The sequence below is a fragment of the Eubalaena glacialis genome, chromosome 14 (assembly GCF_028564815.1).
Source record: "Eubalaena glacialis isolate mEubGla1 chromosome 14, mEubGla1.1.hap2.+ XY, whole genome shotgun sequence".
NCBI lineage: Eukaryota > Metazoa > Chordata > Mammalia > Artiodactyla > Balaenidae > Eubalaena > Eubalaena glacialis.
In genome coordinates this window covers 46,143,681-46,167,431 of record NC_083729.1, presented here as the reverse complement: position 1 = coordinate 46,167,431, position 23,751 = coordinate 46,143,681, and the positions used below count along the sequence as shown (strand labels likewise).

Sequence of the window (23,751 nt, the reverse complement as noted above, 5' to 3'; positions counted from 1 at the left end):
AAAAAAGAGGGAATTAATAAAGATAAAAGTTGAAATTAAGGAAATGGAAAACCAAAAAAGTAGAAATGATCAATAAAGCCAAAAGCTGCTTTTTAAGATATACCAATAAAATAGATAAATCTCTTCTAAGACTGATTAAGAAAAAATGAGGAGAGAATAAAACTATGTAAGATTAGGAATTTTCAAAGGAGATATAAACACAGATACAGAAGAGATTTTAAAAATTATAAAATCTATAACCACAAATTTGAAACCCTAGGACAAGTGGATAATTTCAAAAAAGAATTGGATAATTTCCTAGCAAAATATAAATGAATCTGGGAACAAGTGGCAAACCCAAATACACCAATTACAATAGACCAGATTGGAAAGGTGATTAAAGGCCTATCATTAAGAAAGCACCAGGACCAAGTGATTTCATAACTTATTTCAGCTAACCTAAGAACAGTAATCTCAGTATTATTTAAATTATTCCAGAATGAATGAAAAGGGAAACTTCCTAATACATTTCATGAACCAGCAGAACTTTTAACACCAAAACTTGATACAGTAACACCCCTCCCCCCCAAAAAAAAGGAAACCATAATTTCACTTGTAAGTACAGATGCAAAATTTCTAAATAAAACATTGGGAAGCAGTATTCAGCAATGACTCAAGAGAATAACACACTGTGACCAACCAGAGCTTAATTCAAGGAATGCAAGAGTGAAATTCAATGTAATGAAGTTTATTTACCAAAAATCAACAGCAAACATCATTCTTCATCATCATGGTGAAAAAATAAAGCCATTTCAAATAAAATCAGAAACCAGACAGGAATGCTTGCTATGGCTATTACTATTCAACATTGCTGTGAGGAGGTCTAGCAAATGAAATAAACACTGGATAAAAGATACACTATTTTGGCTAATTACAGAATTATATACTTAGGAAATCTAATAGACTATAGTTTACAAAAAAAACAACAATCAAATCTAGTACAATTAATGAGAATATTTGATAAGGTAACTCTATGATATAAGATAAATATACAAACCTCATTAGCCTTTCCTTATTCTAGCATAAATACCCGGAAACAAAAATGGGAAAAATATTCCATACATAATTGTGAAAAAAAGCAATAAAATATTGTTATGGAATGAATGTTTGGGTCCTCCCCAAATTTATAGCTTGATGCTTCATCTCCAATGTGATAGTATTTGGAGGTGGGGTCTTTGAGAGGTAATTAGGTCGTGAGGATAGAACTCTCATGAATGAGATTAGTGTCCTTATAAGAACACGCCAGAGAGCTAACTAGCTCTCTTTGTGCCATGGGAGAATACAATGAGAAGTCAACAGTCTGCAACCCAGAAGAGGGCTCTCACCAGAACGTGACCATGCTTGCACCCTGACCTTGCACTTCCATCCTCCATAACTCTGAGAATTTCTGTTGTTTATAAACCACCCAGTCTATATGGTGCTTTGTTACTGAAGCCCAAACTGATTAAGGCAAATACTTAGGAATAAACTCTGCAAGAAAAGCACAAAACTTATATGATGACAACCATAAAATCACATTGAAGTATAAATTTTAAAATCTGAACAAATGAAAAGATATCCATACTCTTAGATGGAAAGATTTAATAACAATTCTCTTATAACATAAAAATGTGCAATTAAAAAGCAAGTAAAATATGGGCTCCTAAAAGAGAAAAGAGACATTAGGTAAAAGCTGAGGAAATCTGAATAAACTATGGACTTTACTTAATACCCAGTACATCAGTACTGGTTCATTAATTGTACCATATGTATCATACTAATGTAAAATGTTAATGGGGAAAGGGTGAGGAGTATACGGAAACCCTCTGTACTATTGTCACAATTCTTCTGTAACTCTAAAACTGTTTTAAAAAAGAAAGTTTTCTTTTTTAAAAAAACATATTTGTAAGACAATTAGGGAAGTTTAAAAAAAACAAATATTATTCCAATTAAATAGATAAAATTATCTTAAAGTTTAGAGAGAAAATAAATGCCCAAGAAAGCAAAAAAGTGAATGAAAAAGAATAATGACAGAAAATATACTATAAAGCCACTGTAATTAAATCAATATGGAGTATTAGTATAGGAATAGATATATCAATCAGTGGACCAGAACAGAAAATCCAGAAATAAAATCCAGTTTATATGAGATTTTAATATACGACAAAAATGTATCTCAATTCAATGGGCAAAGAGTGACTATTTAATAAATGGTGCTGGCACAACTTGCTATCCATCTGGTAGAAAATAGTCTCCAATCTCATATTATAAATAAGAAACAAATTCCAGATGGAGTAGATGCCTAATGTAATAAATAAAGCATCAAAAAGTAAGAAGGAAAGCTAGGAAACAACACACAATCTGTTTTTTAAACAGAAAGAAAAGATAGCCATATCTAAGTTTATAAAAGTGAAAAACAATTTATGTTTCAAAAGCTACCATAAACAAAACTAATAGGCAAATGATAGATTTGGGGAATACTTGAAAAAGAGATAACAGATAATGAGTTAGTAGTCATCACCAATATACAAAGTGCTCTTAAAAATTGGCAAGAGACAAGCAATCCAGTGAGAAATTGGTAAAGGATGTGAAAAGGGAATCCATGAGAACAAATCCACATAGCATGAAGATGCTCCAACTAACTATCAATTAGAGAAATGCAAACTACAGTAAAAAAGATAATACATCACTCTACACCAAATCAGATAAAAGAAAAATGAGAGCGCAACAGTACCAATTGCCAACAGGATGAATAGAAAAAAATGTAATTGTTTACAGCTGTTCTGAAAAGCAGTCAGGCAAATATTTTTAAATTAAAAGTACACAAGGGGCTTCCCTGGTGGCGCAGTGGCAGAGCATCTGCCTGCCAATGCAGGGGACATGGGTTCGAGCCCTGGTCTGGGAAGATCCCACATGCCACGGAGCAACTAGGCCCGTGAGCCACAATTACTGAGCCTGCACGTCTGGAGCCTGTGCTCCGCAACAAGAGAGGCCGCGAAAATGAGAGGCCCTCGCACCGCGATGAAGAGTGGCCCCTACTTGCCGCAACTAGAGAAAGCCCTCGCACAGAAACGAAGACCCAACACAGCAATAAATAAATAAATAAACCCAAAGGGGGGAAAAAAAGAGTGGTGTAATAATATTTAAAAAAAAAAAATACCGTTGGCTTGAATTATGGGAGTCTATATATAATCTCGTGACCGCACCTCTGATAAGCCATATTGGATAACAAAGCTGGACATAATTTGAGATGGGAAAAGAATAGGGAGTTCATTTAAAAAAAAAAAAAAGTACACAAGACACTTCAACCAACAAATCACACTCCTAGAAATCTATCCCATAAAAATAAAATCACCAATAAAATGTTTATTGCATCATTGCTCTTATTGCGGAAAAAAATAAAAATAAAAAGTAACAAAATGAGTTCCCAGCAATAAGGTAATAAATAATGGTACATCTATACTGTAGAATATTAAGCAGCCATTGAAAAGAATGAATTAGTGTTACACCATTTGACTTGGAGGGATTTTCCTGGATGTATTTTTGAATGATAAAAGTGAGAGGCAGGGACTTCCCTGGTGGCGCAGTGGTTAAGAATCTGCCTGCCAATGCAGGGGACACGGGTTCAAGCCCTGGTCTGGGAAGATCCCACATGCCACAGAGCAACTAAGCTCGTGAGCCACAACTACTGAGCCTGCGCTCTGGAGCCTGCGAGCCACAGCTACAGAGCCCACGTGCCTAGAACCCGTGCTCCGCAGCAAGAGAAGCCACCGCAATGAGAAGACCACGCATCTCAACAAAGAGTAGCCCGCGCTTGCCACAGTGAAAGCCGGCTAGGGAAAGCCCGCTCGCAGCAACGAAGACCCAACACAGCCAAAAATAAATAAACAAATTTATAAAAATAAAAAAATTTAAAAAAAATAAAAGTGAGATGCAGAGAGGTGCATACACCACAATCCCATTTTTAAAAAGCAAACATTGAACAAAACCCCAAAATATATGTGCACCCGAGTGTGTGTGTGTGTGTGTGTGTTGTGTAAAGGCAAACACGGAGACAAACATGGAAGGAAATACACACAGGTTGCTAACATAGATGACTGGCAGCGTGGCAGGGAAGAAGGGTGTGCAGGGGTTGCAAAGGAAAAATGGGCAGAATGTATGATATGATTATGTTAAGGAAATTAATCAAAAACTTGCTACAACATGGATTAGGGTATAACATGATTGGCATGAGCATCCATCCTCCATGTGGTCCCCATTCTCAAACTATATCATAGTCATCTGGCATTTTCTCATGCATTGAACTATTAGTTCTGTATAATGTTAAGTCTCACAGTCGCTCTCATTTGTGCATTTTGTGACCATCCTACTGAAAAATATAATTTTTCCATTAACTGTTACCCCACATTTTATGAAATTGAATTTTGGACCCCACTCTTCAAGTTGGGGTATGGTTTATGCACAAATGCAAATATGTACCTATACATAAAGAAATTAGAAAAAATAAGGAATTGGTACTTATATATTTCTTCATTGTTGAACGTCCATAAAGTAAAAAATACTAGTTACAGAAAAATATGCATGAAGTATTCTATTTCAGTAAAAACACACAAAACCCTAATTTTAAACGTACAATTAAGTATTTTTAAGTGAAAAAGAAAGTTTTGGATAGGATTCACAAAGCCACTGGCTCAGGTTACATAAAGGGGAAGGAAGTAGAAAGGAGGGGCCGATGACTAACTTTGCTTTTATACCTCTCTACGTTTTATTACTTCACTTATTACAACAAGTAAAAAAGTATTGCTCTTGAAATCTGAAAACATTAAGTAAAGAAAACAAAGATAAATTGCAAATAATAAAATAAATTGGGTATTAACGAGTAGCTACCTCGTAAGACCTGTTGTGAAGATTAAATGAGATAATCCATGTAAAGTGTTTAGCACATTACCTAACATGTTGCAAATGCTCGATAAATAGGAGCAATTTTTATTTAAAAAAAAAAAAAAAGACTACCGAGAGCAGTGGAAATTAGGAAGCTGAAAAGATAACGTCTTTGAAAATGACACTGTGTACACAAGGCACTTTTTTCCCTATAACTGAATCTGATCTCCTTTGCGCTGCAAGGACTCATATTACGGTAACTATACAGCTCATCAAACACACTTTCATTGACAGTAAAAATAAAATTACAATTAGATAAATAAGATACTTAAACAATACAAAGGAAATGGCAACTTTTTGCCTTGCAGGCTCTTTAAGAACTTCAAGAAGCATCCTAAAGCACTATGCTTCTGTCACAGGCACTTCACATGAGAAATACTTGACCCTGGATGTTTCCCTCATATTAGAGGAGACTGAACAGAACACATTTCACACAGATTGGAGAGTGATGCCATTGCTCTTTCTGAGGGCCTGCCCAAGTGGGAAATCCATTCCTAGACGTAGAAATTCCACTCTCAACTCTGAAAATTTCTTTGCTGGTCTGCCTAAAAGCATGTTGGTTTAGTGATAACCTACAAACTAAATTTGGTCCATCAATTCTATTCTTATTGTACAACCAAACATTGAAATAAGTTCATAAGTTGCATGAGTGTGTTATTCGTCTTATTACTTACATGGAATTGACTTTCTCTTCGGGGCCTTGCACTTGGCCTGTCACAGTACCTTTGCTGGTATTCTTCACCCAGCCAACCACACCTATTTTCCTTGCCTCATCTTCGGTGTACTGGTTTCCGGAGAAAACAAGAGAGACAAAGTCCATCATCAAAGGCCTGAATTTACAACATACTTGATTCTAACATTCAAAAAGGTATGGTCACAAAAAAGCTGATTACTTTAAAATATAGTCTATGCCAAAGATTGTGTAGCTGACCTATAGTAATACCTATATTTACAAAAACTTTCATTTAAATGGTATTTTGTGTGTGTGTGCTAAATTCCACATTCAGTAAAGACAAGCACGTTATGAGAAAATAAACTGATGGTGGGAATTATTTCAGAAAACAATTTCCATGATGTGTTTTGGAATCCATAAAACTCAGTTACATTGCCCTCACAACCTGCTAATGCTAAATTACTCAGTCAATCTGGGTTTCAAATGATGATCACTCCAAGATTTTTAATCACTGAGCAAAAATATCCAGTTATGATCAATATAAAGTATTGGATTAAAAGATTTCAATGTTTTCTGTTGACTCTGGACTTGCCACGCAAATGTTATAATTGCCTATGAGTAAATTTATTTCTCCTATTATTCGTATAGTTTTTAAAAATTCCTTTTCCTGATTCCAAATTCAATTATGCTACCAGCACATGCAGACCTAGAAACATTTTTATTTTGAATTACTTTAACTACATCACACTAAAATTCTTGTGGAGCCAGAATACCAGCATTTTTTAGAAACATGCTCTTCTCCTGTTTGGAGGCCAGGGTGACCAAGAGCTCTACACTCCACGTCCCCAACTAAATGAAGCAGCACAAACCGAGATGATTACAGCTAGGATTGCTGGAAGGGCTGGGTTCTGAAAATGTCATGCCTTCACAGATAATAATGAAAAAGGAGACAATCTGAACTCCAGGGGATGCGACTATCTCAAAAGGCAGAGACTTTACTTGTGGGAACCTGTTAGAACCTTTAGAGGTTAGGAACAGAGACCTAGCTAGTGATTCCCAGCTCAAACAGTAGGTGAGAATACATGCCATGTTTAACTTTTAGGAAAGGAGTACTATATTTTAAAAATAGATATTTTTAAAGTATTTTAAAATAAATAAATATTTAAAAATAAATATCTAAAAGGCAGCAAGGGGTTTTAACTTTAAAAACCTAGGAACCACTTCCTCATGCAACAATGGGCTTTTCTCATTTTGCAATTCAAGATATGTACCCTTGCCTGGAGAGATTCTTCCATCCAGAACAAGTGGAAGACCCCACACTGTGTATTAAATATACCTAATCAAAATGTTTAATTGGATCACCCCAAGAGAGGTACTTTCGAAATTCATAGAAATATTAATGGAAAACTAGGAAGGCTGTAATGTTTTTAATAGGCTACTTTTAAAAGACATCCTTAATAAAAATCTCAACCAGTAACTTGAAAGAAATACAAATATTTCTTCATTCACTGTCAAGGACAGGAAATTAGCAATAGATTAGCACTAAGTAGATAACTGCTCTGTCTCTGTGACTAAATAACAGTGGGGGTGGGAGGGAGATGGCAAAAAATAATAAACAGATTGTTGACTTACCATCCTGAAGCAAACACCTGTATAAGAGAAAGATGAAAAGAAATGTCAGGTTGTCTAGCTTTAAAAAAATTATATATTTCCTGACTTAGCTTTCATCTAGTTTATTAAATAGTAAGTAAATGAAATGAACAAAACCTTTAATATCTGAATGTATTCAGAAAGTGTTTTTTAAAAATTCTTTTAAAACAAAAAGAGAAAAGGAAGATTATTTTTGGAGAAAAAGAATAAAATTCTGAAACCAAAGTATAATGAAACGCCAAACTGCATATTCCTTCTATTTTAAAATGCTAAATAAAATCAAATAATTACTACAAGAACAGTTGAGTGTGCTGGCATAAAACTTACCCACCCTCAGCTTTTAGAATGTCTTCTTTAGGGGCTTCCCTGGTGGCACAGTGGTTAAGAATCCACCTGCCAGTGCAGGGGACATGGGTTCAAGCCCTGATCTGGAAAGATCCCACTTGCCACGGAGCAACTAAGCCCGTGTACCACAACTACTGAGCTTGCGCTCTAGAGCCCGTGAGCCACAACTACTGAAGCCCGCATGCCACAACTACTGAAGCCCATGCGCCTACAGCCCACGTTCCGCAACAAGAGAAGCCATGGCAATAAGAAGCCCGCACACTGCAACGAAGAGTAGCCCCCGCTCGCCGCAACTAGAGAAAGCCCATGTGCAGCAACGAAGACCCAACGCAGCCAAAAATAAATAAATAAAATAAATAAATAAATAGAATGTCTTCTTTAAATACAAGGACTAAATTCAAGTTTAAATGTAATAAAACATTTCTATTTTAATTCCACATTCTGGAAAAGGCAAAACTACAGGGACAGGAAACTGATCTGTGATTGCCAAGGGCGGGAGTGGGAAGGAGTGGGGTGCCGAAAAGGAGCACGAGGGAAATTTTTGGGGTGATTGGACTGTTTTATGTCTCAGTTGTGCTGGTAGTGGTGGTGTTTACATGACTGTATGCATTTATCAAAACTCATTGAACTGTATACTAAAAAGGGTGAATATTACTGAATGTAAATTATACCTCAATTTTTAAAAATTAGAAAAAAAAATAGGCAAATCACAGGGGATAGATCAAATCAATCTCAGAGAGGTCAAAAGATATTGCTTCTCCAAACAGCAATTGAGCCTGGTTAAGAGGATACAGAAGGCAAGATCAGTGGCTTGGGTAATTTTATGTAGTTTTGTAAGCGGATTTATAATAACAAGGAGTATCATTTGTTTCCTGAGGGTAGTGTATTGTGGTACCAAATGAATATGAAGAAAAAAATAGTAGTGGAGCAACAAAGACAGGATAGTATCACAAATGAAATTCTTATGGGGCTATAAAGAATATTTTAAAAGATACCTATAAATGTGGAGGAATGATGAGTGGGGAGTATTGATCTGAAGAAGAACCAGAAAGGTAATCTGTTATATAGATGGAGGGAAAGACATGAGTCAGTAGATATAAAAGGAATGGGCAGAAAATTCAAGAGAAACTTCAGGTTAACCAGACCATGTAGAAGAGACAAAACAGGCAGAACTGTGGAGAAGTGTGCAGTCATTTTTTCCTGGAGTGAGGGGATCCCAGAAGACACTGACTAAGCAGAGTTGAAAGTTTGGGTCCAGGTCTATTGTGCATATTCCCCTCTGAGTTTCTCAACAGTGAACAGCCCCAAATGATGTTAGCATTAAGAAAAGAAAGCACATGCAACTGAAGTAAACAGAAATTGGAAACATATGGTCCAGCTCGTTCCTATTCAGAGCGGTCCATGAACCAGAGGCACCAGCATCACCTGAGAGGTTTTTAGAAAATCAAATTGTCAAGCTCCTCCCCAGGACTAAAGAAACAGAAACTCTGCAGGTTGCATCTAGGAATCCAATTTTAACATGCTCTCCAGGTGATTTTTATGCCCGCTAAAGTTTAGAATCAACGGTTGGCTCCACCTTAAAGGAAGGTCTGGGAAAGGTTTGAAAAGGATTTATATTTCAGGTGAAGAATTGCATCGCAAAGGGGAAGACTCCAATCTTGTAGGGTACTGCAGGTCTGATGCATTTCTCACTCATGCTGTTCAAATTCGTGTTGGTAATAAATCATGTACTTGCATGTCAATATTGCCTCAGCTATTTTACAAGTCAACAGCGCTACTTGAAAGAAACCATGGACAATGAAAAGACAAAAAACCCTGTCCTGCACTGTAACGGGATTTGGTGCTGGAGCAGAGGAGGCAGCCTGTCGCTTAGGTTGCTCCCTCCACCCTTACTACTTACTGCCAGAAACACCGGAGCTGCCACAAAGGGAGGTTAACAACAAGCTGCCCACTCCACCCCACCCCACCCCACCCCCGGTGAAGAGCGACATCCTTTCAACATTTATGAATTCCCAGCAGCCCTTCCACCATCTATTAACTGATGACAAAAAGGCCATTTGCTTAAGGTGACAGGATTTGAGGAATTTTTAAAAGAGTTATCCAACACATTGCAGGGTTAAGGAAATTACCTACTCCAGTCTGCTAATGAAATGTTCTTTTCACACAGACATAATCTAAGAATCAGGCAACTCATATACTTAATAAGCACACTAGGGACTTCCCTGGTGGTGCAGTGGATAAGACTCCATGCTCCCTATGCAGGGGGCCTGGGTTCAATCCCTGGTCAGGGAACTAGGTCCCACGTGCATGCGGCAACTAAGAGTTTGCACGCCACAACTAAGGAGCCCACATGCTGCAACTAAGGAGCCCACCTGCCACAACTAAGGAGCCCACCTGCCACAACTAAGACCTGGTGCAACCAAATATATAAATAAATATTTTTTTTAAAAATAAGCACACTTTTAGACATTCTGATTATTCACTTAACAAATATTCATTGTCTAATTCTGCAGAGAATGAAATGAGTAAATAAGACAGTCCTGCCATCTAGGAGCTTACAGTATAGTGAGGAAGATAGACAAGTAAAATGGCAATTAAAATGTAGACGACAACAGGTACAAACTTCCAGTTATAAGATAAATAAGTACTAGGGCTGTGATGTACAACATGATAAATAAAATTAACTTATGCTTATGTTACGTATGAAAGTTGTGAAGAGAGTAACTCATAAGAGTTCTCATCACAAGGAAAAATATTTATTTCTTTTTCTTTTATTTTGTGTCTATATGAGATGATGGATAGTCACTAAACTTATTGTGATAATCATTTCATGATGTAAGTCAAATCATGCTGTACACCTTAAACTTATATAGTGCTGTATGGCAGTTATATCTCAATAAAACTGGGGAAAAAAGAACAATAAATAAAACTTTAAAAATAAATAAAGCATAGAACAATTATGAGTTAAAAGATGCATAAACCAGGATGCAAGTGGGAGTTCACAGGACAAACAAATGACCCACCCAGTCTTGGGTAATTTTAGGGCAGGCTTATTGCAAACGGGACATTGATACTTCAATGATGAGCAAAAATTAGTATGATGAGAATGGAATAACATTAAAGATGAAAGAGCATGTGCAAAGTCCCCAAATCAGGATCATGACCTATTTGGATACCACACATAATTAAATAATCAAAACCATGTCATTGCACTCATTTTACCAATTATTTCTAGCCCCAAACTTCATTTTCAAGACTTGCTAAAAACTAGTTTCTGTTTCAAATGTTTCTAGAAAAATGGGTAAAAATGTTTTTACACCCTAGTCCAAGTTATCATAATCTCTCAACTAATCCACAGCAATGGCCCCCTTCACTAGTCTCCCTATGCTTAGTTCTGCCCTCCTACAGTCTAGTCTCCATAAGGCAGCCAAGGTGGTTTTCTTTCCTTAAGTAAAATCAGATCACTTCTTCTCCCAGCTTAAAACCCTCTGGTGGCTCCCTATCACACTCAAAATAAAATACATTCTGGTTACCACAGCCTCCAGGCCCCTTTCTAATGCTCTGTCTCATCTCTTAGGACTCCTCTCTGCTCATTCCATTCCAGCCAAATTTTTCTCCTTCGTGTCCCTCAACATGCCAAGCATATTCCTGCCTCATGGCCTTTGCATTTACTATTCCCTCTGTCTGAAATGCTCTTCCCCCTGATCTTCTCATGGCTGGCTCCTTCTCATCATTCATGTCTCTGCACCAATGTCATCTCCATAGAGAAATAGTCCCTGACCAATTTATCTAAAACAGCACTGCATCCTTATATGTTTCCTGGATATGCATAACCGATTACCATATGATATTACTAGGTATTTATTTGGTTTCTTTTTTTCTGTCTTGTTCAACACCCTGTCCCCAGCACCTAGACCAGAGCTTGGCACATAGTTGTTGAATAAATGAATGAAAGAAAAACCAGCTGATAAATATTCAAGTGAACTGTTTTACTGTCCTGTAGTAATTCATTATTAACATTGTAAATATATATGCAACCATACTGATTAGAGTTTAAGTTTAATTTCAAAGTGATGATGATAAATTTACTGCACTCAAAGCTGGAAAGAATCATAAGACTTCTGTGTTGATTCTAGCAGAACTTTACTGCTTTATCTAAATATAGTTTGATGTGTGTATGTGTGTGTTTATATATACTATATACTACAAAGGGTAGCAAGAAGTCACTACATAATGCCTAAGTTGACAAATCAGGAAATATTAATATGAGCATGTTGTTTATAAATAATGGCTTAACAACCATAAGAACTGAAAATAGAAATGGTTAAATTCGTTGTCTTACAAAACTTAGAGGACTTGGGATAGAAGACTAGAGCAGGACATGGTGGCTGTATTTGTAACTATGAATGGTAAGGGCACATACACATTTATTAAACAGATCTTAAAACAGTATAACTAAAGGATTGTCCTTTAAGTTTAAGAGACTTAATTTTAGGCTAAGTTCATACTGCTTGACAAATTGGGTAGATAATACAAGTGTTGCCCATTGCTTTAAGCAGTGATAAATGGAAAAAAAAATAAGACTGAGATAAATCATATGTGAAAGATTCAATATGTACTTAACAGAAATATAGGTTGTCTTGGTTATAAACCAAATATTTTGAGATTGAGACCAGGGAGATCAAAGTCTTTCTGTAGTATGTCCTTTTGCATCACTACTTGGGAAAGACTACCAAATGTAATTACTATGCTGTTAAATGTATTTAATATATGAATATCTGTGACAGACACTGTTAGTTGCCTACACAAAATCCATTTTCCCCTTCTGCTTTTCTAGCAGAATTCTGATTTTACTTGAGGCAGCAACATGCTCTTCTATATTTACCGATCTTCCTTATAAGGGGTGGTCCATGTCAAGTGGGTCAGCCAAGTCACTGGTTGAAGCTTTCAAGAAAGCTCTTTGACAGGGGTTGTCTCAGCCAGGAGTTTCATCCTTGTTCCCTCTCTCTTCCTGACCGTAGGGTGAATGTAATGATTGGAGCGATAGCAGCCATCTTGAAACCATGAAGGAAAGTCCAAGGAAATCACAGAGACCTTGGCGGCGACATCCCTGAGGGATGGGGGAAGTAGGGGATTGGGAATGACTGGTAAAGGGAACTGTGGGGCAGGGATTCTTTTTGGGGTGATGGAAATATTCTAAATTAGATAGTGATGATAGCTGCAAAACATTGTGAATACAGTAAAAAACACTTATATTTAGTATGTTTGAACGCGTTACAAGAGTGAATTTAATATTATGTGAATTAGATCTCAATTTTTTTTTATGTCACACACACAAAAAAGGAAAGCAGGAAACATGACTGTGACGTCGTCCTTCCTATCTCTCTCTGTAGAACAAGGACAGTCATTCCCCAATTTGCTCTCCATACAACATCCCTGACTTCTCCTATCATTCCACACCAAAAAACTCTGCTCTGCAGATCATCTTGAAGTACTACAACCAGAACTAAATAGTTGAGCTCCCTCTAGATGTCACTGCTTATTTCTGGGAGAGAAAGTTTCTTTGCCCTTGTGATAGTTCCTTTAACGGGGAAAAATATCCACTAGTGTGTCACTCCTGGCCACTCTCTACCTGTTCCTAACTCCTCGGGGACAGGCAGTGACTTATCTAATGGTTAAGTTTGGAAGGAGAAACATACATAGTCCAGGTGCTTCCTCTTCTTCCTTCTGGGAACTAGTTACTCAAAGGAATCATCCCTTCTGTTCTGTTGAGGGAGCCCTGCTGGTGCCTGGGTTGGTGTGTTTAATTCTGCAGTACAGATGATTACAAAGTCTACTTACCTGAAGATTGAGACACATCCCCCAAACTCTGCTTTACTCATTGTCTTACTTGTCAATAACTCACATAATGAAGAGGGGTGTTGTTTACTGGGTCCCTCAACCACAACCCATATTTTAAAGCCTTAGAAGGAATGTGTATCAAGAGGTGTCAGGACCTCCAGCCCATTGACTTTGTGAAGCAGTGAACCATGCAGGAATTAACTGTTCAAAGCTCTGAAATTTTCTCAGAGTCTTTCTGAGAGTCCCCATCCCTAGTTTGAAGCATTCTGTGCAACAGAGGGAGGTCCATATAGGAAAAAAAGGGAATGTGGACACAGATTTTCTGCAGTTGAGTAGCACTGACTGGAACTGAGCACTCTCAGGACAGGGCCTGTACTGGGGAAGTTGCTTCCATGGGCTTCCATGGCCTCTCTGCACTGCTTTCACCCTGCTTGCTAAAGAGAAGGGAAGCTAATAAGACACATGCAGGTTTTTTACAGACACACTGCTCTGGAAACTGGGACAGACATCAGCCGCTTCAGTTATGAGAGACTCAAACAAAATATGCCACTCAATCAAGTCTCAGTCAGCTGCAACTGGACCTTGCTTTGTGAAAAGATGTGTCAGGGAGAAACTCTGAGGTGAATATTTGCAAAGCAAATCATACTTTAAATCTACAAAGAAGTGCTGATGTTTAAAGAAACCATATGATGAATTCTAAACATCAGGATCCTTTCATGTAAAATCAAATTTTCATATTAACCTGTAATCCTTCATCCTGGGATCGAACTGCATGTGTCAATTTTGAATGCAGGAAGTCATCAAGTCACTACCTTACAAAGCAGCCCTTAATGACTTTAAACATCTTTAATTGTTAGAAAGTCCTTCCTTCTATGGAATAAAATTCTGCCTCACTTTAACCTTTCAACATCCATCCAGGATCTGTCCCCTGGAGCCACACACCATGGCATCTTTCAAATAGTCGAAACAGCAAATATACTACTGTTTCTTCTCTAAGCCAACTATCCCAAACACTTGAATTTAATTTGAGATACTTTGGAAGTTCCCACCAGAAGCACAGCCTGTAGGGGGTATAAAAACAAGCTAGCTTGACCTTTAAAATATTGGGTGGGCCAAAATGTTAGTTCAGTTTTTTCCATAAGATGGCTCCAGTAGCACTTAGTTGTCTTTAACTTCATTCAAAACAATTTTCTTAGATTGTATGTGACATTTGTCATATCAGCAAGCATTTTAAAAAAGACATCAAAATTGGTGAATTTTTGTGTACCCATTTTAATATTGGAGATGGAAGAAAAAAGCAACATTTTTAGCATATTATGCTTTATTATTTCAAGAAAGGTAAAAACGCAACTGAAATGCCAAAAAAGATTTGTGTGGTGTGTGGAGAAGGTGCTGTGACAGATCGAATGTGTCAAAAGTGGTTTGCGAAGTTTCGTGCTGGAGATTTCTCGCTGGACGATGCTCCACAGTCGCGTAGACCAGTTGAAGTTGATAGCGATCAAATTGAAACAATAATTGAGAACAATCAATGTTATACCATGCGGGAGATAGCCGACACACTCAAAATATCCAAATCAAGCACTGAAAATCATTTGCCCCAGCTTGGTTATGTGAATCGCTTTGATGTTTGGGTTCCACATAAGTTAAGCGAAAAAAACCTTCTTGACCATATTTCCGCATGCGATTCTCTACTTAAATGTAATGAAAACATACCGTTTTTAAAACAAATTGTGACAGGCGATGAAAAGTGGATACTGTACAACAATGTGGAACGGAAGAGATCGTGGGGCAAGCGAAATGAACCAGCACCAACCACACCAAAGGCCGGTCTTCATCCAAAGAAGGTGATGTTGTGTATATGGTGGGATTGGAAGGGAGTCCTCTAATATGAGCTCCTTCTGGAAAACCGAACGATTAATTCCAACAAGTACTGCTCCCAATTAGACCAACTGAAAGTGGCACCTGACGAAAAGTGTCCAGAATTAGTCAATAGAAAACGCATCATCTTCCATCAGGATAATGCAAGACCGCATGTTTCTTTGACGACCAAGCAAAAACTGTTACAGCTTGGCTGGGAAGTTCTGATTCATCCACCGTATTCACCAGACATTGCACCTTCAGATTTCCCTTTATTTCGGTCTTTACAAAATTCTCTTAATGGAAAAAATTTCAATTCCCTGGAAGACTGTAAAAGGTACCTGGAATAGTTCTTTGCTCAAAAAGATAAAAAGTTTTAGGAAGATGGAATCATGAAGTTGCCTGAAAAATGGCAGAAGGTAGTGGAACAAAAGGGTGAATACGTTGTTCAATAAAGTTCTTGGTGAAAATGAAAAAATGTGTCTTTTATTTTTACTTAAAAAACCGAAGGCACTTTTTGGCCCACCCAATACTATCCTTATTGTCTAGTGAGAGACACAGATAGGTGTACACAAATAACTATAGTTGAAAGGAGAGGGACTTCCCTGGTGGTCCAGTGGGTAAGACTCCATGCTCCCAATGCAGGGGGCCCGGGTTCGATCCCTGGTCAGGGAACTAGATCCCACATGCCACAACTAAAGATCCCACATGCCACAACTAAAGAGCCCATGTGCCACAACTAAGACCCGGCATAACCAAATAAATAAATAAATTTTTTTTTTAAAAAGGGAGGATGGATTTGGAGAAGCAAAAACAGGAAGTAGGACAGAACTACAAATGAAATGCTATAGGAAGAAAGATGAGAAAGGGAATTAGAGTTAATCATATTTCTTGACTTTAATGTACTAAAATTTTCAACCTCTAAAACATAACTTTTCCACTTACCTGTCTACGTAAGGAAAAATGTATACACCTAAATTATGTGGTGTCTGACAAAGCTATTTAGTAATTATCCTAATTTTCATTTTAAGCAATCTTAAAGAAAATCGCTATTTATTTCTGTAGTCTAATAAGTTACTCCCATTCTAAATCTGAGTCAATCCCATCAAAAACAAACTGTTAAATTTCTAATGCACAGGTAAACCAACAGATTGCCACAGTCCATTTCTACAAGTGTCGTCAGTATTTACCTGAGAGTTGGTAAAGCATCTAAACACAGCTTAATCAATTTCTCTTTCAAATTTTCAGATTATTCTTGAAGTAATTGTAATTAAACATTTATAGGAACATTATAAGCCATGCCATAGTTACAAATGCTCTAAAAACCCAGGACGTCAGTCCCCTACTCCCCTATCCCTCATCCCAAAGCCCCCAATGTAACAGAAGTTGGTGGGAAAAAAACATGGAGCTTCTTGAGAATATGGAGATAAAGTAGAGGATGGAAAGGGAGGGGAAAAAAAGAGTAACTTAACAGTGGACAAACACTATCTCAGCCAAGTGATCAAGGTTAACATCAACAGTGATAAGTCATGTACCCTTGATATGCTGATGAGAATGGCACTTTACCTCTGTGGTCTTCTTCCTGATAACCCACAACCTCAGTCTTACAACAAAAATACCAGACAAATACCAGTGTGGGAGCATTCTACAAGGTACTTAGCAGCAAAGTACTCCTCCAAACTGCCAAGGTCATGGAAAACAAGGCAAGTTTGAGAAACTATCACAGTGTAAAGGAGCCTAAGGGGACAAGATGACTCAATGTAATGTGATAGCCTAGATGAATCCTGAACAGAAGAGGACTTTAGGTAAAAACTAAGAAAATCTGAATAAAGTATAGACTTTAGTTAAAAATAATGTATCAATATTGGCTCACCAGTTGTGACAAATGTACCATACTAATGTAAGATGTTTACAGTAGGGGAAAATGGATGTGGAGTATACAGGAACTCTCTATAGTATCTTTCTAACTTTTCTATAATTCTAAAACTGTTCTAAAACAAACAAAAAAATTATTAAAAAAAAATAGAGGGAAGGAAGCAGCAATGGAGAGCAGCAGCCGCCTGATGGAAGAAATGTTCACATATTGAGGTATGGGGAAGTCATTCTGGCTTATCCAGGAATTAACTTGACTTTTATGCTAACTAAAACAGCCTGTTTGTGGCTTATCAAACACTGTACATCTGCTTTAACTGTTAAAGAAAAGGGCACTTTAACCAGAAGTAAAGAATGTCCATGTTAAAAATAAAGATTAAATGCCTCCTTTTCCGGGATGCCAATGCTGGTACTTCTTTGATGATAGGACTCTCTTCCCAGGTGCCAAGGACATACTGGCTCACTGTGTACATGCTGATCTGTTTTTTTGAAACCTTGAAGGAATGAATCGCTGATCTGTTAGATGTTCTTTCTTCTGACAAGATATAAAACTGTGCTGGAAACCATGCTTCTCCAGAGCAGTTCCTCAGAATTACCTGAGAGACTGTCTCCCCGGCTATAGTCCTCAGTTTGGCTGAAATAAAACTCTTTTCTATTCCAATTATAGATTGTTTATTGATTATTTCTGTCAACAAGTCTATAGCTCTATGAGTGGACTTTGCAGAAGGGCCTGAGAAATAAACCCACTATTTGTAATATTATTTCTATAAATGTATTTTCCTGAATTTCAAACAACCAAGTTATAAACTAGTTCTTGAAATGCAATCTGTTTGCAAATTAGGGTGTGTGTATTGGAGAACAAGGCAGAGTATATTTGACCCCTAGAACATTTTGACTACCATTTTGGCACCAAGGATGATTTAAATTCAAACATTCTAAATACAAATATAACAGCATACCCCGTTTTTGGTTAGAAAATATTTTCTGTCACAAGCTCCGTCAAGCTAATTCAATTCACTGATCAATTTTCCATCAGAACAAGGCAGTTAAATCATTTTCCATATTAATTTTTATATCATTGAGGCAATTTTCATTAAGAATATTTTTCATTTAAATATTTTAATGACAATTTTATTTATCAATCTATATCTTGTCCATATTCAATGTTCCTAATTATAGCTTCCTCCATTGTAAATTTACCTTCATAGCCATTATTTCTAACAAGTGAGTATTCACTAAGATTTTATTATTCCACACTTTTTAAAGATCCCTTTAATCATTCTCCATTTTACATTATTAAAATAAAATTAAAATTTTTTATCATTTATTGTCAATTATTTCTACACTATCATTATGACTCAGACAAAAAGCTAGTGGTTTGTATTTATTTCTTAGGTAATCCACTAAAAAATTGTGAGCAGTTCTGTGAGACACAGAGAGACGCAGACTGATATACAGCAACAGTGCCAGTGCCAGCAAGCAACAGAGAGAGAGTCAGAGGCTGCAGTTTTGAATGTGCTGACTGCCTACTGACAAGGTCAAACTTGCTTGGAGCCAAAAAGACCATAAAAACATTCTCAGAATCATCTGGAATGGTCTAGATGGCCAGGTCCAAATGTCCTGCATCAGTGTATGTATGTGTTTGGTTCATAGGTTCGGAGGAAGGCAAAATAAAGGTGGAAAAGGTATTGAGAGGAGGATCAGTAGGTTATAGTGATTAAGAGCATGGGCCCTGGTATAAAACTGTCAAGGGTCAAATCCCAGCACCACCACTTAACTCACTCTGTAACCCGGGAAAGTTACTTCACTATGCCTTAATTTCTCCATTTGTTAAATGAGGAAAATGGTTGAGGTCATAGGGTTGACGATTAAATGAGTACAGAGTTTGGCACATCCTAAATTCTCAGCAAATGTTGGTGTATATGTGTGCAAATATATGATTGTGAATTTGTCCCACATACTAGGCCTTGATAAATCAATAGTATGCGTGTACTCTCTTCCATTTAACATACTGTATACAACAGTTATCGCCCTAAAGCTGATTTTTAAACCCCACTGTTTATATATCGTACATTTCTCTTTCCTATTATGTATACTGTTGCCCCAAATTCATTTTCATACACCATGTGACCACCATATGGACAAAGTGCAATTACATAGTTAAAATTAATAGAAATACATTATGTGTTATCAGAAAACCTCATCTAATGGGAAAGTGCGGGTTTTAGAGTTAGAGAGATGCAGGATCAAATCCCATTTGTCGACTAACGGCTTGTCCAAGTTACTGACACTCTACCTATTTTATCATTGTTAAAACAGTACTAAGACATATATCTCACAAAATTGTGATGAAGATTAAGTAAATAATAGTAGGATGCTCAGCACATGCTACAACCTCAGTAAACGTCACACATGTGCGCGCACACGCACACACACACACACACTCCTTAACTACTCCCGTCTCTGTCCAGTAGACCAAATAGTTTGTCAAGTGATCTTTGCCACCATTTTCATTTTTATATACATGTTTCAATGACTTTTTGGGGTAGTTTTCAATCTAGAATACCATACCCCTGGGTGTACCGAAGACATTCTACATGTTTCAATGACTTTTTGGGGTAGTTTTCAATCTAGAATACCATACCCCTGGGTGTACCGAAGACATTCTAAAGGGTACAAAGCATGAATAATTTTAAGTAATCAATTTCTGTATCTAGAACTTCCATATTTTTTTTTTCCCCTAAAACTGACTTGTCTGAGGAGACACCTGTAATCCGCCATGATTCTCCTTTCCTACCTCCCTTTCCACAGTTACCCTTTGAAAGAAAGAGCTATTTCTTTACAAAAGGCATACACTCACCCATCCTTTATCTTATCCTGGTATGCTGCCCCAAAGTGTAAAAACCTCTAGAATACCAAACTACAAAGATAACTCAACCCTTTCATCAATGTTCCATAAAACCCCCAGCTTTCCCCTTAAGAAATAAATTTCCAAAACAAATTTACCTTTTTAATTTTAATAATGTTTATCACACTTTTAAATGTATTTATATTATTTTCATCAAGTGTATTCTAATAATAGTCACAATAGTAACTCAAGCCAAAAGAAAAAATAAATAAATAGAGCTTTATGGTCAAAGGAAATTAAGAAAATATATGTATGTGTGTATATATATACACATACATATGCACATACATATTGCAGAGAAGTTTGGTAGGTGACCAATTAGAAATTGCTCAAGCATAACAATGGGATAAAATTCTGTGGGGGAAATGGAATGGAAATCAAATTCAAAGAGGAAAAGGTATGATGCAAAATTTCCCACTGTTAAAAAGCTTTACTTTGAATGAATGATGGCAAATATTAAATCACTACCATATTTATATTCCATTGGATAAATTTCAGTGATTTAACATTTTAAGTTAGAAATAACCATAGTTACAATAAGCCAGACATGACATCCTCTGCAACGACTTAAACTTATAATGAAACAAAAATTATATAACAACTTAATAATTCTTTTAGGAGCTTTACAGGGGGAAAAAAGTATAATCTCCTACAGAGAGAACCCTCAAACACCATCTTAGGTGTCCATCCTGAACTCAAGTCAAGCGCAGTAGTTTCAGTGGTAAGTAACGGGGACCACTAGTTCAAAGACCCTCTCTTCTTTCCTTCCCCCACTTCATTTTGTCCTCTCGGTCCGCACTCCCCGGACCCCCTTAAGTGGCCCACTCCCTGCGCCCCGCTGTTCCTCTTTCTCCCAGTCTTTCCGCGGCTCCGCTCCCCTCCCCACGCCACCCAAGCTCTTCTGCTGCGCATGCGCCCTTCGCCTCCTTCCCACCCGTGGCTGCTGTGTCATGGCCGAGCGGAAGTCCCAGCCGCTACGGGGCAGGGCATCCTTAAGATGGGGTGTGCTTGTCGAAGCTTTCTACTTTTCCTCCCCAACACCTCTTTGATCTCCACTGTAAGGGGGTCCCCTACCCTGCACTCTGCCGAACACTTCGTAGTCCACGGATTTGAGTGGCCTGGCGGTAGACATGGCGGCGGCGAGGCCTCTGCCGAAGAGCCGGAGCTGGGTTCGGGGCGCGGTGACTGCAGCGGCCGCGAGAGGGAGGGCGCACATGGGACCGCTCGGCGCACCCCGCGCCTGTCACCGGCCCGGGAACCGAGCGCGCCGGGGTCACGCGTCGGAAGGCGGCAAATGAGACGGCGGGGACTGGTAGTGAGGGCAGCCCGGGACGCCTGGAAGGAAGAGGCCGCTAGGTGCCTGGCTCCCGAGGTCTCCTTTCCCTGCCCCTCCCTCGTGGTGGAACCAGACTCGCTTCCCGGGAGGGATGTCAGCTATGCGTCCCTGCGATTTAACGAACCGCTGCGCTTCTTTGTTAGTGTTTGTATTTAAATAAAAGCGGAGGCTTGGCCCAGATGTCAATAGTTTGGTACCCCAAAATGATTCTTTTGAAATGAAAGACCTGCTAGCTCGGTGACTGATAGTATTTGGTTAGTGAGTAAATTTTTATTAAACGTTTAGGTAACTGCCAAATCTATCAGGCGGTTTTGAGCCGTTCTTAAGGTGACATCTGCATCCTCTTTTCTATTGAGTCAGAAAAGCTTTGGGCCTGAATCCATATTCTAAATGGATTGTGATATATTCTGGGACAAGAAACTTTAATGGAAACAAAAAAATCTTGTCTGCTGTGAACTCATATAGCTTTTTTATGATCTTGATCATTGTTCAGCAATGCCCCCAATTGCCTAGAAGGTTAAAGCAGTTTATACTTTAGAAAATTTTACTTCCTGGTGAACTGTTATGAAGTCTTAAAGCAGCCCACAACTCCAGAGAATCTGTATACAGCTATTGATAATCTGCTGCCTTCTAGAAATCAAAACCCTTTTACTTGTGAGAATTTGCCTTTCTCAACGTTATTTGTTGGCTTCGATATCCTTACATATTTCTCTGCATCTGGCCATATAATTAAAATAATCCTCTGCAATCTGATTCAATATTATGTGCCAATTCTATTAGCACCAAAAATCATCTAAAACTTTCTTGGAATGTGGTTAAATCATTTACAGTAAAATATATTCTGGAAGCGCTAATCCGGTAATTTTATGTAATGAAGATCCTGGTTTATTGCAGAATCCTCACAACTTACATCTTCCTCTCATCTCCCTTCCAGTTCACTCCATGCAGACCCTAGAATCAACATAGATCTTATGTCATTCTTCTCAATGATTTATCTTCAAAGTCTCTACACTGCATTCCAAATAAAACTGAAGGTCTTCAGCCTCCACTAACCTCTTATTATCTGCTTCTACCCATCCTATAGGTTATAGGTAACCTATTGTCAAGACACTTTGAGTTATTCAGCTCTCTGAACACACCCTGACTTTAAAAAAAATCTTTGCTCTTGGATCTACTTTATCTGGAATACCTATTCCAGTTCCCAAATCTTCCCATATCCTGTTCAGTTGCCTGTGCAAGTGCTTACCAGATTTCATCCTAATTATTTACTGTCTTCCCCACTAGTACTGTGCCTTCCAAGAAGTAAGATCTCAAACTGGGTCCTGTCCCTGCCTATCAAAGATCCTGTCACTGACTGGGAAGGTTGACATTTTCCTTTTTTTAATCAATCTTTGACTTTTCTCCACATTTACCCAGGAGTACTCCTGCCAATTATTATGTAGCTTTATTGTAATTTTAGAAGCGCAATGGCAACAACTGACATTTGCTTAGCTAAAAAATTGACTGTGTCTGCCAACAGCTGAAATTAGCAAACACATTTTTATTTCAGCATGAATTGACAATATATGTGATTCTAAGACTAAAAATTTTAAGCAAATGTTGCTAATGCTTCAGCTAATTTTAAACAACAAAAACATTTGTGCATAATTAGAGAAATTTTTAAAAATAGAAGAAAAAAATCCATAACCCTAACACAACTTTTATCTTTTTTGTGTATTCTCTTATATATATGTTTTAAGTAGTTAATGTCGTTGTATAAATTCAACTTTTATTCTTTTTCCATGTTATAGTTTTTTGTAATGAATATTTTAGTAATTTCATGATACTCTATTAAGTAGGTATAACCATAAGTTTACCTACTAATAAGTCCCTGTTGTTACATACTCAGGTTGCCTCTAATTTTTCACTACCATAAAAAATATTGTGAAGGAAATATTCCTTCATATAGCTTCTTTCCCATATTTAAAAATCATTTAGGGTAGAATTTAGAATACAAAATCAAAGGGTACAAGTGTGTATTGTTTCTGATACACATTACCAAATCATTTTTCAAAGGGCTGTACCAATTTAAACATACAATTACCAACACTGTATAAGTATATGATTATTTGGCTTTTGATGCAAATAGATGTAAGCAAGCTCTTCACATACAATACATGATTAAATTAGGTGAAAAGTTTTAATTTTGAAACCTGAGCAATAACTTTGGCTTTGTGTTACTGCTGGTTGAAATTAAAACCTAGTCATAGCATTCCCTTCCTTGAACCCTTTAAAATAATTTGTGTGTGATGTAGGATCATGTTTAAGGTA

General features: G+C 37.5%; 1 protein-coding gene across 1 annotated transcript in view; it reads right to left on the bottom strand.

Moving 5' to 3' along the window:
• The window catches only part of ACYP2 (acylphosphatase 2), a 174,542-nt gene extending 153,048 nt beyond the window's left edge, over positions 1 to 21,494 (bottom strand). Inside the window, exons 1-3 of the mRNA XM_061211141.1 lie at positions 21,180 to 21,494; positions 7,265 to 7,281; positions 5,634 to 5,743 (exon numbers count right to left, since the gene is read on the bottom strand). Of these exons, the coding sequence (XP_061067124.1) occupies positions 5,634 to 5,743; positions 7,265 to 7,281; positions 21,180 to 21,321 (269 nt within the window). The 5' untranslated portion in view covers positions 21,322 to 21,494. The remainder of the gene's footprint in view (positions 1 to 5,633; positions 5,744 to 7,264; positions 7,282 to 21,179) is intronic.
• Positions 21,495 to 23,751: the final 2,257 nt, after the last annotated feature.